Below are 16,594 nucleotides of genomic sequence, written 5' to 3' on the forward strand. Positions count from 1 at the left end.
AAGTCCTTTATTTGCAGTAGCTATGAATACAAAGCCAGAGTTATTTATTGAGAGAGGGTTTTTCAGAGTTATCGAATAGAAGCAGGGCGTACATGGTATTTGGCATCTTAATTGGCTGAAGTTCTTGTTATTGAAGACTCAGACATTTCAAATATTGGCTTTATGAAGATTCTTTTCCAAAGAGTTTATATTGTAAATACAAAGCAACAGAGATACAGAACCTGGAGTACATCTGTCGTTTTTCAGTATGCTTGCACATTTGAAAGGTATTTGTACTTAATAACTTAAGTAATTTGTTGTTCAATTCAGATTGCTTGGATGCCTCTCAGTTGAGGAAAAGAGTGACAGAAGAACAGCCTTATGTGTTACTTGAGGGGCTAATAGATCTGTGAGGTCAGGTACAATTTTTTTTTTTCTGAGTTTCTAATCTGAGGACCTCCTGGCCCAAAAGATAAGGGCACTGCAGGGAAACAATGTAATTTCTTTGAGTTGTGCTTTACCATACACAAGATGTTAAGTCAGTACTGTCTTTATGACTTGGAGTAAAAGAACAAATCAGAAGAAATAAGATATTAAAAGCTAAATATTGTTTGGACTAAAATCCAAGAGTCCTAGAGAAACTTCCTGGAGTCATAATAGTTACAAAAAAATTCCTGGATGCCATTCAAATCAGTTTGTGTCTGAGGTTATATTTCATGTTGCCTCTGCCAAAGATGAGCACTTGCGACATTGTCTTAAAGCTTGACATCAGAAATGTGTAAGAGGGCTTTCAGGTGTGGATGTCTTAAAACTTATTTATGCAGAACTAGTTTCTACTAGTAAAACCATTACTGAACTTGGTCTGACACTCCATTGATGCAAGCAAAGCACAAAAGTCGCTATTGAGGTAGTCTGCTGATTGAAGCTTAAATATTATTCAGGTTATTATGTAATTGTTGCCCATGGCACATGTGGATAGAGTAACTTTTTTTTTTTTTTTTTTTTTTTAAAGCTAGCTGTTGATGATGATTTAGAAATTTGCTTATGTGACTGCCCACTAGACCTGATCTGAGTTTCTGGGAGGTGAGGTCTGCCTTTAATGCTATTAAAAACACAAATTTAAAAAGCAGGTCAAGTACTTGATTTAATGTACTGATCAGTCTGTATGCGTTACTATGAGTGTGCATAGTTTCCTTGAATAAAACCTAGATATCATTTGACAGAAGACAGCACAAGGACACCTGTACATTCCTTTTTACAGGAGAGCCTTACTGCTGTAGGTTAAACTACTGCCTTCGGTATTGTTGGGAAGATTTATTCTTATGAGTAAAGGCATTTAATCTACGTTGTCCTTCATACAAGAGGTGATATGTGTATACCAGTATATAAGTTAAAGGAATATTTCTATTTCATGATATGTACAAGATTTCTCCTGTTTCAGCGTTCTCTGTTCCTGGGTTTATTATTCTGGTTTCAGCTGTACTGTGAAGTTAGTTCTGGGAGTAGCAGAACTCTCCAATTTAACTATTTGCAAAGTTTGCCAATGCTTTTACAAAACTGGTATCACAAAAGGGAACCTGAGTGTCTGCACTAGCAAATTATTAAGGTTATGTTGATCACAGAAAACCTTATGCTTACACAAAATGTGCTTTATAGCCAAACTCCCTTTTAAAGTACCAAGTATATGCACAGTTTCTTTCCCTTACTGAGACACAATCGCAATCGTCTCCATAGAAAGCTGTTTCTTTTAACTTCAATCCCCAGCACTTTTTTCTGCTGTTTCCTTGTCTGACTTCTTGATGTAAAACCTGAGACATGGCGCAGCCTGTCTGTCAGCCAGTCCAGTCCCATTTAGCAGCTTTTGAATCTGTTGGCTGATATCAGCCAATTTGTCAGCTTGGTAGAGGTCTCAAAGATAATGAAGATGTGTTGTTCAGAGAAAATGGGTGGCTGTAAAAGAGTCTGCAGAGCGCTTCTGAATGAGGGGAAGGCTGCAGCCCTTACCAGCTATCAGAGGCGCTGCCTAGGAACCTCCCCTCAAATAGAGTCTGAAGGACATCTGGTTGCAGTAATGAGACTTGATGTGCAATGCGTAGTTGTTAACTTTTAGACTGTATTAGTGTAAAGATGGCTTCAGTCATTTATTTATGGGCTTGTAGCTATATCAGTCAACAGCATGGGGTCGCTTTGTGCTCAGGATATGCTGGGCTATTGCCCTGCTATGGAGGCAATTGTGATTTTTATACAGTGTAATCATTGGTGACTCAAGTCACAGTGGATTCCCAAAATCTTGTATCTTGTGATTAAATCAGATTGTTGATTTGTTCTGGTTTTAGGTCTCATCCAACATTATATTGAAACTACTTGTTATTGATGTTATTGATGGAAAAAAAATACTTTAACCCAAAGGGTAATGAAGATGTTTTATATACAGACCACAAGATTTGTTTTTAACTGCACCTAGATATGGAATCGCATTAAACAGAAAAAAAGTACTTTCTACAAAATTATTCAATAAGCATGGAAGAAGAAGTTATAAAAACAAAACCACAAAACCAAACAAAAACCTCTGGATAGGAAAGAGAAATTGTGTGATATTTCAGATTGCACTAACTTTACTTTTGCTATAGTTACAGACAATAACAAAGAATTTCTTGTGTTTGACTTTTTAATATGGTTGAATTGAATGCTCCCATTTTAAGAGTTACTCAGACAAAGGAAAGTGCTCTTGGTCTGTGTAATTCAATGGGACATCAGGGTAAATGTACAGTTAATATGTTACCAAGTTACGAGAAAAAGCCAAGTTCTTTCTGTGACACACTTTGTACTTGTTTTTCAGTTAAATCTGCCTTGAATTCTCCTGGTCGTTAAGCAACTCTCATGCTTTCACTTTGTGAACCCAGAAATATACCTAGGTAGTGAACAAGCTGAGTGATAAAACAGGAAATCCATAACCTTGTGCCTAAAATGTGAACATAAGAAGTAGCCAGCACTTTGCTGAAAAGAAAAACCATTGAGTGTGGTTAAGTTGCTTTTACAAGTGCTCAGGCTATGTTTCTGAGTAGTTGAAAACCAAAATAACATATCTACTCTTCAGTATAATCCTTTTCCAATAGATATTCCTTTAGATGTCTACAGTTAAGTGAATTTTCAAGAGTAGATTTTACAGACCCTCTTTCTGTTTTGACATAGAGGTGTCAGGTAGTGCTGATGTCCTTGTTTGTGCAGCCTTGGAGGTTTACTGAAGTGGTCTTTTGAAACACTTATTTGGGAAAACTGATTGTACTTTCTGTCCTGTCCTTTTTGGTTTTCCCCTTCCACCCCCCAAGATGAAATGTATCTGGTTTTTTTCTATTTTTTTCTTGGAGTCATGTCCGACAGGTGTTATGGTAGTCACAACTGATTCCCATAGTGTCAATGGAAAACATAATATTATTATTTTGTAATGAGAGAAGCTATAATAAATGCTCACATGTCAGAATGGATTAATAAAAAGCCACTGTTTAAATAACTGAACCTTCCATTGAAGGACCTTAATGGAAGGAACTTAAAGATGAACTTGGAAAAACATTGAGGATATTTTGCAGGTTTGTAGTAGAATTTTTCTAAAGCTTCCCTTGTTGATTTATATTTGAGGTAACAATGCTTTTCCATGCACTTTTCCCTTCTATCTTTGGGAGGATCTTCAGAAAGTCTTGTGGAGGACGGGGTAAGTGACATAATGAACCTGGGTCATTGAAAGTTGCCTTGAAATCTGGAGATACTGCTAACATCTGTCTGTCTGTAGTAGGATTTTGACTAGATGCCCAGGGAGGTGCAAAAACTGCTCTGCTCTGAAAATAAGCAGGGAATATAAGGGAAGGAAAGAAACTTGACATAAAGATATCTACATTGGAGTTTTTTTCATGAAGCTGCCGTGTTTTGATATAGCTGCTGAATCATCTTCAGTTTGGAGCAGTTCTTCATAACCCACATGCTCCTTGTGATGAAGAGAAATTATTAAAACTTTGTCCAAGTAAGCCATTTATCAAGTTATCCAATTACAAGACAAGTACACTAGTTCTTTTAAGTGTATCTTGGTACTAATATTGATATTGTTTATATTGAAGTGCCAGTATTATTTGAAGTAGTTTTTCAGATTTTTTTTCCTTTTTTTTTTTTTTTTTCTTTCCCCTCTCCTCTTGCAATTACATGCTAGATGACTAACTGAATTTAGCAATAGTAGAGGGTTAATAACAGCATTGGGCTGATTATTTCCTGGTGTCTGTGCCAAGAAACTTGCCTGCTTGATTGCTTTGGTTAGGGGCCACAGGATCATGGGTTGTAAGTTCCCTTCTCTTGTGATCCTGGAACTCCTCGTGGTGTATGAAACATCAGTGAGAACAGCTTGGAGGCTGGCCCTAAACACAGCTATGTGAACAGGTTGAGCTTGGGGTGGGACAAGCTTTCTTAAATCATCAAAGTGCTAATTGTAAACTAGTTTTTGTAGCTGGCTCTTTTACATTACTTTGTGATGAGGGGAGTGGAATTTGTGAGGGCAGAGTTTTTAGGTAGTGGCTGGGGTTTGTCTCTGGGCTGACCTAGGGCTGGTGGTTCCTATGGATAGTAGAGAAGCAGCTGGTTGCAGTAGGGTTCTCCTAGCCCTGAAGGTTCTCAGAAGGGTACCCAGCACTGCAGTACAACTGTTTACAGCCTGAAGCTTTACTTAAGGTGGAACTTGCAATCAAAACTTCTTGAAAGGGACTCAGTTCTAGCTGAACTGCATTAAATGAGTGGAAGTAACTGGCATCAAACAAGCAATTGTCTTTTAGGGGATCCTGTCAAACTCTTTGTGTGTACAATAAATTATTCTTGGCTGTCTCATGTTAAAATGAAGCTTTAGCATTTGATTCCCGTTAATTCTTTTCCGTTCCCTCTGGTTGGCTTATTGATTCTGATCATAATATTCCTGTTTCAGGTTGTCTTCTCCCTATCCCTTCCTCTACAAAAATGCAAAATTCTATTTATGATTTTTTTTTTATTAGCTAGTGCTTTATAAGGCCTTTTTTTTTCACTTTGAAATCCTCATTCTTTAATGATGTTCAGTAATATTATTACCAATGTTATCACAAAAATTAGTGACTGTAGGCTTCTCAGAATTTTATGTAGTTCATTTATGGGTGTTAGACTTTAAACATTTTGTATCAGTTTTCCATTATTAAATCATTTTAGATTTTGTAATATGGGGAGCTGGCTAAGGTCTGGGAAGGAAAGCACCAACATATTTTATTATTTACCCTTGTACACCTCAAACATTAAGAAATCCAGACAAAAAAAGCAATAATTCTGGCCTAAACTTCTTTCTGTCTAGAGTCCTTCCAAAATTCCTACTGGAAGTAGGTTACAAATTATATTTGAAACAAATTTTAATAGTGAGATAGATAATTTAGTTGGGCCACATTACTTATTACACCTTTGCTGAGCAAATGGTTACAGACAGGTAGAGAGTATTGAGGGAGCAGGATGAATGGTAGCCATCCACAGGCTGCATTACTGTGATTCTAAAATCTATTTCCTACTGAAAATACCTTTGGAAACTTCTTTATTTCACTGTTTATTATCCATAGCTGTATTTTAGTATTTCAGTCTTTTAAGTACAGACCTAGTAGAAGCTACTCATAATGATACAGAAATGTCTAAGAGGCATCTCTTAAGGCGTGCCTCTAATGTTTTTCTATAGTAGATCTAAATTCAGTTGTATAATTAATGCTGTAATTATTGCAATTATATATTCTATTAGCTTAGAAAATAACTTAATGTGTTGATATTTAAACAGGCACTTTTATGTGCAAGGGAGCCCATGCAAGGGAGCTGTGCAAGGGAGCCTGACCGGCTCGCGTGATAACTAGCGAAAGAAAAAGAGACAAGTGGTAGTAGTGGGTGACTCCCTCCTGAGAGGTACGGAGGCACCCATCTGCTGACCCGATGCGCTCTCTCGGGAGGTAAGCTGTCTCCCGGGGGCTCGTATCAGGGATGTCGCCGAGAGAATACCTAGCCTCATATGGCCCACAGACTATTATCCGCTACTGGTGTTTCATGTGGGGGCCAGTGACACAGCCGGCAGCAGCCTGAGAAACATCAGAAGGGATTTCAGAGCCCTGGGTTCAACAGTCAAAGATTCTGGGGCACAGGTGGTATTCTCATCAATCCTCCTGGTCGAAGGGCAGGGACCTGAAAGGGCCAGACATACCTGGCAGGTTAACTCGTGGCTCAGGGAGTGGTGCTACAGCCAGGGCTTTGGGTATCTAGACCATGAGGTGTGCTTTGAGAAGCCCGGGCTGCTAGGGGCGGATGGCATGCACCTAACCAAGAAGGGGAAGAGTGTGCTTGGACGAAGACTTGCCGGACTTGTCCAGAGGGCTTTAAACTAGTGTTGCTGGGGCAGGGGGAGCACAGTTCAGCCCACTGCTGTCAGCATGGCGCCAGTGCCAGCACCGAGTGTCCAGAAGCCGAGGAAGGATCGCAGGTATGTGCAAATGAACTTAAACTGTGGTCCAATAGAACCCCTGTTGCTCCAGCCAGCAAGTCTGCTTTGCTCGGGGCCCAGCTGAAGTGTCTGTATACCAATGCACAGAGAGGGGGAAATAAGCAGGAAGAGCTGGAGATGCATGCACACAAGCAGGGCTATGACCTTGTTGGCATCACGGAGACATGGTGGGACGACTCGTATGACTGGAGTGTCAACATGGAGGGGTATAGGCTTTTTAGGAAGGACAGGAAGGGAAGACGAGGAGGGGGTGTCGCTCTCTATGTCAGCAACCGGCTGGAGTGTGTGGAGCTCTGCCTGGGGATGGAGGAGGAGCTGACAGAGAGCTTATGGGTCAGGATTAGAGGACAGGGAGGGACAGGGGACATTATGATGGGGGTCTGTTACAGGCCACCTGGCCAGGAGAACAAAGTGGATGAGGCGCTCTATAGGCAGATAGGAGCAGCCTCACGGTCACAAGCCCTGGTCCTCATGGGGGACTTCAACCACCCTGACATCTGTTGGAGAGACAACACGGCAGGGCACAGGCAGTCCAGGAGGTTCCTGGAATGTGTGGACGATTACTTCCTCCTGCAGGAGATAGAGGAGCCGACAAGGAGGGGTGCCATGCTTGACCTTGTGCTCACCAACAGGGAGGGACTGGTGAGGGGTGTGAAACTAAAGGACAGCCTTGGCTGCAGCGACCATGACATGGTGGAGTTCAAGATCCACGAGGCAGCAAGGAAACTACATGGCAAGCTCTCTGCCCTAGACTTCAAGAGGGCAGACTTCAGCCTCTTCAGGGACCTGATGGGCAAAGTGCCATGGGAGGCGGCCCTGGAGGGAAGAGGGGCTCGGGAAATTTGGTCCACATTCAAGGAGCACCTCCTCCAAGCTCAGGAGAGGCGCATCTTGATGAAGAACAAGTCAGGCAAAAAGGCCAGGAGGCCTGTGTGGATGAGCAAGGAGCTCCTGGACCAAGTGAAAATGAAGAGGAAAGCCTATAGAGGGTGGAAGCGGAGACAGGTAGCCTGGGAGGTCTACAAAGAGGCTGTGCGAGTGGCCAGGGATCAGGTGAGGAAGGCTAAAGCCCTGACAGAACTGAATCTGGCCAGGGATATAAAAAGCAACAAGAAAAGCTTCTGTAGGTATGTAGGGGACAAAAGAAAGTCCAAGGAGAATGTAGGCCCCCTCCAGAAGGAAACAGTTGTTCTGGTTACCTGGGACATGGAGAAGGCTGAGGTACTCAATGACTTTTTTTCCCTCAGTCTTCACTGATAAGGGCTCTTGTCTCACTACCCAAGCTGTGGAAGGTGCAAGCAGGGACTACGAGGATGAAGAACCGCGCACTGTACTCGAAGAGCAGGTTCGGGATCATCTGAGGAACCTGAAGGTGCACAAGTCCATGGGACCTGATGAGATCCATCCGTGGGTCCTGAGGGAACTGGCGGATGAAGTTGCCAAGCCACTGGCCATCGTATTTGAGAAAGCGTGGCGGTGTGGTGAGGTCCCCGATGACTGGAAGAGAGGGAACATAATCCCCATTTTTAAAAAGGGGAGGAAGGAGGACCCGGGCAACTACAGGCCGTTCAGCCTCACCTCTGTGCCTGGCAAGGTCATGGAGCAGATTCTCCTGGAAACCATGCAAAGGCACATGGAGAGCAAGGAGGTGGTTGGTGACAAGCCAACATGGCTTCACCAAGGGCAGATCGTGCCTGACCAATTTGGTGGCCTTCTCTGATGGGGTGACAGCATTGGTGAACAAGGGACGAGCATCTACCTGGACTTGTGCAAAGCTTTTGACACTGTCCCGCATGACATCCTTCTCTCTAAACTAGAGAGACATGGGTTTGATGGACAGACGACTTGGTGGATAAGGAGTTGGCTGGATGGCCACACTCAGAGAGTGGTGGCTAATGGCTCAATGTCCAAGTGGAGACCAGTCACGAGTGGTGTCCCTCGGGGGTCTGTGTTGTGCCAGGCCCTGTTCAACATCTTTGTTGGTGACATGGACAGTGGGATAGAGTGCACCCTCAGCAAGTTCGCCGATGACACCAAGCTGTGTGGTGCCATCGACACGCTGGAAGGGAGGGAAGCTATCCAGAGGGACCTTGACAGGCTGGAGAGGTGGGCTCGTGCCAACCTCATGAAGTTCAACCAGGCCAAGTGCAAGGTCCTGCACCTGGGTCATGGCAATCCCAGGCACAAATACAGGCTGGGCGGGGAATGGATTGAGAGCAGCCCTGAGGAGAAGGACTTGAGAGTGCTGGTGGACGAGAAGCTTAACATGAGCAGGCAATGCGCCCTTGCGGCCCAGAAGGCCAACCGCATCCTGGGCTGCATCAAGAGGAGTGTGGCCAGCAGGTCAAGGGAGGTGATTCTCCCCCTCTACTCTGCCCTGGTGAGACCCCACCTGGAGTACTGTGTCCAGTTCTGGAGCCCCCAACACAGGAAGGACATGGACCAGTTAGAGAAGGTCCAGAGGAGGGCCACGAAGATGATAAAAGGGCTGGAGCACCTCTCTTATGAGGCCAGGCTGAGAGAGTTGGGGCTGTTCAGCCTGGAGAAGAGGAGGTTCTGGGGAGACCTTATAGAGGTCTTCCAGTACCTCACAGGGGTCTACAGGAAAGATGGGGAAAGGCTGTTCAGTAGGGCCTGTTGCGATAGGACGAGGGGTAATGGTTTTAAAATAGAGGGAGGTAGATTTAGATTGGATATTAGGAAAAAATTTTTTACAATGCAAGTTATAGAACACTGGCACAGGTTGCCCAGAGAGGTGGTTGGTGTCCCATCCCTGGAAACATTCAAGGCCAGGCTGGATGAGTCTCTGAGCAACCTGATCTAGTTGGGGATGTCCATGCTCCTTGCAGGGGGGTTGGACTAGATGACCTTTGAAGGTCCCTTCGAAGTCTAACCATTCTATGATTCTTTGATTTGCCTAATCTTTATTCATTAATGTAGATTTTAAAATGGATTTTTCTTGTCTTTAGAGTTTCTGCTGGAAAACTGAATGTGAGTAGATGGTAGCTGCACAGCCAGCTGAGGAACATAGAGTTGGGAGGTGCAGTGCACCATGAGGAAGAAAAGGTCACAGCAGAATCTTGAAATTGGGTTTCCTGTTAGTAGGAAGACGTTCTCTCTTTCAGTTTTGGTTGGTGCAAGCGGGTATCTGGTAATCACTGAGATTCTCTGCAATATGGTAAAGCAGCGCTTTGTTACTTTAAAGCCCTCTACTTTCCTTTGCACCAGTTGGGCACACCAGTTTGTCAGATGACTTAGCAGATGGTTTTGGAGCAGGCATGTCTGTTAGCATTTGGGGAGGGAAGTTTTGTGTGGTGTATATAGCAGTCTTCCTTTTCTTGCTCTTTATTTCATGTGCATATTTTTAGTAACACAGGAGATGTTCTGCTCAAGGTTGTCATTCAAGAGCAGCCTGTGTTACTCTTGTGACTAACTATAATGAAATCCCATCTCTAGCAAGCAGGTTGATACATGCTTGTTTTAGACATGAAGCTAACTTTTTTTTTTATGATAGTTTTGAAAAGAAAAAACTGATGTGAAATAGGTGTGGGTGCACTGCTGCAGAACTGGACGTTTTTTCTTCCCGGAATTGTTGTGCTCTGGGAAACAACAAACCTGTGTAACACTCCCTTAGTATCAGAGCCTCTCTCCTGTGCTGCCATGATGCATCACAGCTCAAAAAATATGTTGGGTGCCTCGTTTTGAAGAGAGTTTTAAGATACTGAGACCTTATGTTTTAAATATTTAGTCCCTGTTACCTATGCCATATCGGTAAATAGGGACTGCTGCTACTAGGACAGTGGTAAGAGGCTGGGGTTTATCTTGTAACACTCTGTTTCGCACGTCCTTAGAGCCACATAATTGACTTCACTGGGCTTTGGATTAGAATACTTCAAATTAAGACTAAACCACTTAATTGACTTGCAGAATTAAACTACTGCAGCAGGTTTCCCCAGGGTACTGCTCTATTTCTAGTTGAAGGGATTTGGGCTGGAGCACCTTTCCTATGAGGACAGGCTGAGAGAGTTGGGGCTGTTCAGCTTGGAGAAGAGGAGGCTCCGGCGAGACCTTATAGCGGTCTTCCAGTACCTCAAGGGGGCCTACAAGAAAGATGGGGAAAGGCTGTTCAGTAGGGCCTGTTGTGATAGGACGAGGGGTAATGGTTTTAAAATAGAGGGAGGTAGATTTAGATTGGATATTAGGAAAAAATTTTTTAGAATGCGAGTTATAGAACACTGGAACAGGTTGCCCAGAGTGGTGGTAGATGCCCCGTCCCTGGAAATGTTCAAGGCCAGGCTGGATGAGGCCCTGAGCAACCTGATCTAGTTGGGTATGTCCCTGCTCCTTGCAGGGGGGTTGGACTAGATGACCTTTGAAGGTCCATTCCAACTCTAACCATTCTATGATTCTATGATTTCAGCTATATCCCATAGCAATAAATAAACATTGATCACAGCAATTAAAAATGAAATAAAAATTAGTTCGATTGATAATTGACTGTGGCAAGCAACCTATTAAGTGGGAATATGGCTCTGGATTATTATGATATGTTTTATTTAACATGCTCAAGTCTCTTTTTTTCTTTCAGGGAGAAAGACCTTAATGCAAAGTTTATTATTTCAATGGAAAAAAATAAAACAACAATCACAAACTTAAAGGTGAGTAAACGCAATTTTAAAAAGGAAGTCCTGTCTGAATAGCTGCCAAAATATGACTGGACAAAACAGTGGTGCTCACTGCACTGTGGAGAAGAGCCCTTAGTTTTTAACATACCGTGTTGAAGTAACCTGTTGGAGAAACAGGTTGAGCTGTTCTCTCGCTGCACCACAGTTTTCTGAAAACCACTCTATAGGCTGTATCTCATAGGTTTTTCTGGGTTTATCACTCATTACTTAGCTGGAAGATGAAAGCCAATGATAGAAGAGAGGTATGTACCTGGTAGCTATTAAATCCTTGCTTCATTTGTAGAAGTAGTCTTCTGGAATTCCCATGAAAATGAGCTAAACCCAAAGTACCCATCACTTGCCCAATATCTTGATGGTATATTTTAACATTTCTCTCAGCAAGAGAAATCATGCACAGCAAACAGATTTTTTGCAAGCTCATTTCCAATGACAAATATATGAAAAAGGAATTTCAGTGTGTAGTTTCTTTAGTGTAGTTTCTTTCTTTATCTTCAGATAGCAGTGAATGTTGCTGAAGTATAGTGCTAGCTGTTGTGTCTTGAGCATGATGCTAGCCCTAAGCAGCAGGTATGTAACACCATTATAATTATGACTCTACATTGAAATGCTGTTCACAATGCAAAGGTCTCTCTGACCTCTATTAATCATGTGTGTAGGATGATCCCTTGTAATCTGAATTTCATATACAGGAATGATTTAACTGAATGTAAGTATTGTGACAAAAATGTAGTGTGGTGTCAGGAGCAGTAAGCTAAAATCCAAATAATTCCTGCCATGCTGTCTTGTAACATGACTGTCCTTCTTGCTGAAGGGTATATCTCTTGCTAATTTTTTCTACTGTTGTTGTAATAGTAGGATAACCTGTTGTAAATTTCTAAATGTGTATAGCCTTTTGTTAAATTTGAATTCTGATTACTTATAGTAAAATGTTTTAAATTACTTCATTGGAATGTATTGTACCAGTTTGTTTGTTTGTTTGTTTGTTTTTTTTAATAGGTACCAGAGGGTGGTACTGGAGACACAGGACGAGAAAGAACTAAGACATTTACCTATGATTTTTCCTATTTCTCAGCAGAGAGTAAAAGCCCCAGCTTTGTTTGTCAAGAAATGGTAGGATTTCTGAATGTTAATAATTGATTTTTTTTTCCTTTCCTGTTTCTTTGGCTTGAAAGCATGCTTTCAAGCTGCTTTCCATTGAAAGTGCTTCTTGTGTAATTTAGAAATTCCCTAGGTACCTGAGATTTTGAATTTTGTTTTATTTTTTAAAAATTATCTAACATTGTTAAGTGCTGTGTGTTCTAATACAGCAGACTAAATGCCTTTCTAGTTCTCTTGTCTGATTTGTCTTGTAAGATCAAGTTAGAAAACTTCTGAGCACTAAATTTGTTTTCGAAAAGGTTTTTTGAGAAAAAAAAACTTTTAAGAAACAAGCATGTATCTTTAATTCACTTAGACAGAAACATTCTTCTTATCTGGTTGAAGTGACTTTTTTTTTTTTTGTCTAAAAGTCTTGGTACACATTGAAGAAGATTCTTCTTTCTCCTCTCTTGAGTATTCAGCTTAGGAAGGACAAAATTGCCTTTCTTCCTGCACACTCAGAACAGAAAATCAGACTCAGAGCTATTATTTAGCTATTATCTCATTATTTAGATGAACAAATAGACCCTCCCTGACCTCGCATTTCGTGTGAACATTTAACCTTTTTCCTATTTCACATTCCCAAATCAATTTATTAAGTAAAATTCAAGTGTTTTGTGATTACTATCTTCTCTTTTGGTTTTGTGGAACTTGGGATGCTGTAAGCTCAAAGTGAGAGTTATTTCCTCTTAAAACAGTGCAAGGGTTTGCCAAACATCCTGTAAGCCAGTTGGATACATACCTTTTTCATATGTACCTCATCTGTTCTGTAACCCCTCAAATCAGGGATACTGGTATGATTAATCCTAAAAAGCCTCAGAATTAAAACTGATAGTAAGAAACAGTAAGTTGAAGCCAATTTTAAATATCTGTGAGAAGGACAAGCTTTGCCATCTTATATAATGACTGTAATTGTTTGATAGGGAATTTATACTTGAAATTTCTATTTAATCATCAGTCTAAGTGGTAAGTCCTCTTTTTTTTTTTTTTTTTTTTTTTTTTTTTTTTTTTTTTTTTTCCCTGAAAGCTTCTTTCTTTATTTCACTGAGTTATTAGCGTTTAATCCAAACATTTGATCATGTATAGTCTTAAACTTCCTGGATTGTTGTTTCTTGAGAATATTCTTGTAAGTAACACAGTTTTTGCTGAAATATCTCTGAAGTATTATCTTCTCTGAAATATCAGGGATACATTTCTGTGGACATTGAAGTAGAAATACCCTAATTACAACTGTCGCAAATTCAAGAACTACTGTATTTGAGCGCAGTGACTGGAACACTGGTTTCTAGTGGATGTTTTTAAACAGGTGGTTCAGGCCATGTGGCTTTACTAGAACTTCAGTAAATGCTTTAAGTTGAGCATGGAGAGAGTTATTTATTTATTTTAATTAAAGCAGCTTTAATTGGGTATTTTCTGCTCCAGTTCTAGCTGAAGCTTGAAATTTTGCTTGTGGTTCTGCAGACCCAACAAATATTTGCCTTAAGTTTGCTCATACAAATTGGTTAGGGTCTCTGTTTAATATTACTTAGTTTTGTGAAAATACATGTAATTCTCAGTGATAACTGATTACCGTATTCTCAGTTCTTCCTGATAGAGATCAGTATATCTCCATAAAACAGTATTAATGATGTATCAGTGCATATTTGGAAAAGTCTGCAAAATGTTCTATAAAAGTAGTTACAGAAATTCTTCTTAAGCACTAATTGTGGCTTAGGTTTATGGATATTTAGTTCTTGGATCCTTTAGGTAGCTGTTTCTATACCTGACTTTAGATACTACTGGAAAGCTATGTTAGACAAGTGGTTAAGGAGAGTTCAGGAGGACCCTTGCATTGAGTTGCGGGATTCAAACTGGACTCCCTTGCTTTCTGAACTCCTTCCAGGAAGGAGTGTACATGCAGTTGGATCCAGACTTAGCCCTGACTGTGATGAAGAGTTTGGACCCTAGCTTCTGTCACAGAGTGGATTTATTACAGCTCAAGCTGAGTCCCTCCCATGAGGAACCCTGAACAAAGAAACCCCTGGACAATCACACCCTTCACAATCCAAGTTTTCACACTCCATGTTGCCTTCATGCACTGTCCACACATAAGTTAGTCCAATGGTATTTCAGGGCTGGGGTTTTCTTGCTCCTCATTGAGTCCCCTCCTTGTCTCTAGGTAGGCCATCTCCTTATCTTCAAAGTTTGCAGCTGGTCATTAGTTTCTTTATTTTCTGGCTTAAACCGGCCTCTAGGGCCCTTTTACCTCTAGGTAAAAGTTACCAACGACTTGTTCATTATCTGCTATCTGCTTGGAAGTTTTATTTTCCTTTAAGTTATTTGGTCCCCCTTATCTTGTAGATTAGAATGTCCCATTCTCCTTTGTTACCTCCTCTACATAGCTATCTGGGCTAACAAATGGAGTTCGCTTAAAGTTCACTTATGCTCAGTTTTAAATAAGGCCTACTCATGCTAAGCTATGAGTGAGCTACAAGTCACCCACACTTACCTCTAAGCAACCACACAATTAATTCTAACATTCTATAAGTAAACTTATTTTAATCTCCAACAACAAGACCTTGTTAGAACAATCCAAGGAAGAGAGTCTGTTGTGTTGTTAGACTCTTGCTGTTACAATGCAGGTTTTTTTCGGAATCTGAATGTGCTGTGAAATAATAAAGTTAATTCTTGATGAAACACTTGCAAAGGAAACTTGATTTAATATAAATGGATAACCAAGTGATGTCCTATATTGGTGTCCAAGTTCTATAAATAAGTGATAAATTAAGTTTTCTTTATTTTAAGTTTTCCCTTATTAGTGCCATTTTACCTCTGTTTCAGAGCGGGTCAGGTTAAGGCAAAATCAATATAACTTGCCCATGTCAGGAGCTTATAGGGGAAAAAAAAAAGTTAAATGTCTATATAGGGATTGCTGAACAGCCTTGAGCAATGATTTTTTTTAAAGCTGTGAGCTTTATGGTTTGCAGTAACAGGACGCTAACAATAAATCCTAAACATGGCTTAGATGTCCATGTTCAATATTCTGCTCTGACAGTGAGTCCCACAACCCCAGACTGCCTCCTTCGTCCTTACTAGCAAGAATGCTAACTTCTTTTGCTTAGCTGCAAAAATATTGTTGTCCCCGTGCCAAGTGTTGTTTTAATTACAGTGTGTGCAGCGCACTGAAAGCAAAAGATGGTTTCAAACTGTGGGAGTACAATTTCTAAACAAATGCTGCACAAGCTATTGTTTTACTTGTGTTATTAATTTAGTCTTTAGTTGGAAGACTTTGTAGTTAAGCTCTTATCAAGCTGCTGCAGAATTTCCAGTTTACTGCACCACTGGCATAGAAGAAGGCCATCTTTCATTCACATATGTCTTGTTATGGAATAAAATTGATCTTCATTGTTGGTAATGTGGTTGCCTAGTGTACTTTGTTCATGATTGTTATATTTTTCCATTTGAAAGGCAAAAAGATAATAAATTGAAGTCTGTCTTCAATGTGCCCCTTTAATATGCCTTGTAGATGCAAAATATGCTTTAGTATTCAAAAATTAGAGTGGGAGTGGCAGTTTACTGTCAAGCTACTTAGTTTGTATTCCTGGAAGAGCAACAAATAGAATTTTGATGTTTACTGCACTTTTGTGACAAACCAGTGTCCCAGCCATTTGATTCTGACAAAGTCCCATCCTAACAATGTCTTTTTTAAAAACCTATGTGCTAAGTCTCTGTATTCAGACAATACTGACTGTAACTATCCTAAGTACTACCTCAAATCACTTTGCAAGGTATATACAAATTATTAAAAGGGAAAATGCAGTTGAAACAGTAGTGCATAAAGACGTGGTCCAGATGGTGAGGTAAAAACTTGGATGTAGAGAAAGGTAAAAAAACAGGAAAAAATAAAGAAGCAATTACTCGGGAGGGAGAATTCAACTAAGATGCTACTTTTCAAATTACAAGTGAAAGGGAAATTGTGCTTTGGCTGATCTTTATACTCCTCCTCTTTGATTATAGCATTGTAACTCCTTTGCTGAAGGGAAGGTCAAGTTAAGTATTCCAAAGGTGTACTTACAACTGAGCATTAATGATTAAAGAAATTACCTAGTACTCCTTCAAGGGAGAAGTGGCATGATTATAATGCGCATGTGCCATTTGTTATTAATAATGACTTGTACACCTTGGTTAATTTAAACCCATATACTGCAGACTAGTAGCCAAGCATCTATGAGATTTTTGAAAATCATGTCTGGATTGGGAGACACAGATGAATATTTTCATTGAGAGA

General features: G+C 40.7%; 1 protein-coding gene across 3 annotated transcripts in view; it reads left to right on the forward strand.

Moving 5' to 3' along the window:
* Nucleotides 1-16,594, forward strand: part of KIF16B (kinesin family member 16B) — a 153,945-nt gene that overhangs the window by 8,821 nt on the left and 128,530 nt on the right. For all 3 annotated transcript variants that reach the window (XM_086745326.1, XM_086745328.1, XM_086745329.1), the window contains exons 2-3: nucleotides 11,094-11,163; nucleotides 12,187-12,300. In XM_086745326.1, the coding sequence (XP_086601452.1) occupies nucleotides 11,094-11,163; nucleotides 12,187-12,300 (184 nt within the window). The remainder of the gene's footprint in view (nucleotides 1-11,093; nucleotides 11,164-12,186; nucleotides 12,301-16,594) is intronic.

Source organism: Chlamydotis macqueenii, chromosome 3 (genome assembly GCF_036417535.1).
Source record: "Chlamydotis macqueenii isolate bChlMac1 chromosome 3, bChlMac1.mat, whole genome shotgun sequence".
In the NCBI taxonomy this organism is placed as follows: domain Eukaryota; kingdom Metazoa; phylum Chordata; class Aves; order Otidiformes; family Otididae; genus Chlamydotis; species Chlamydotis macqueenii.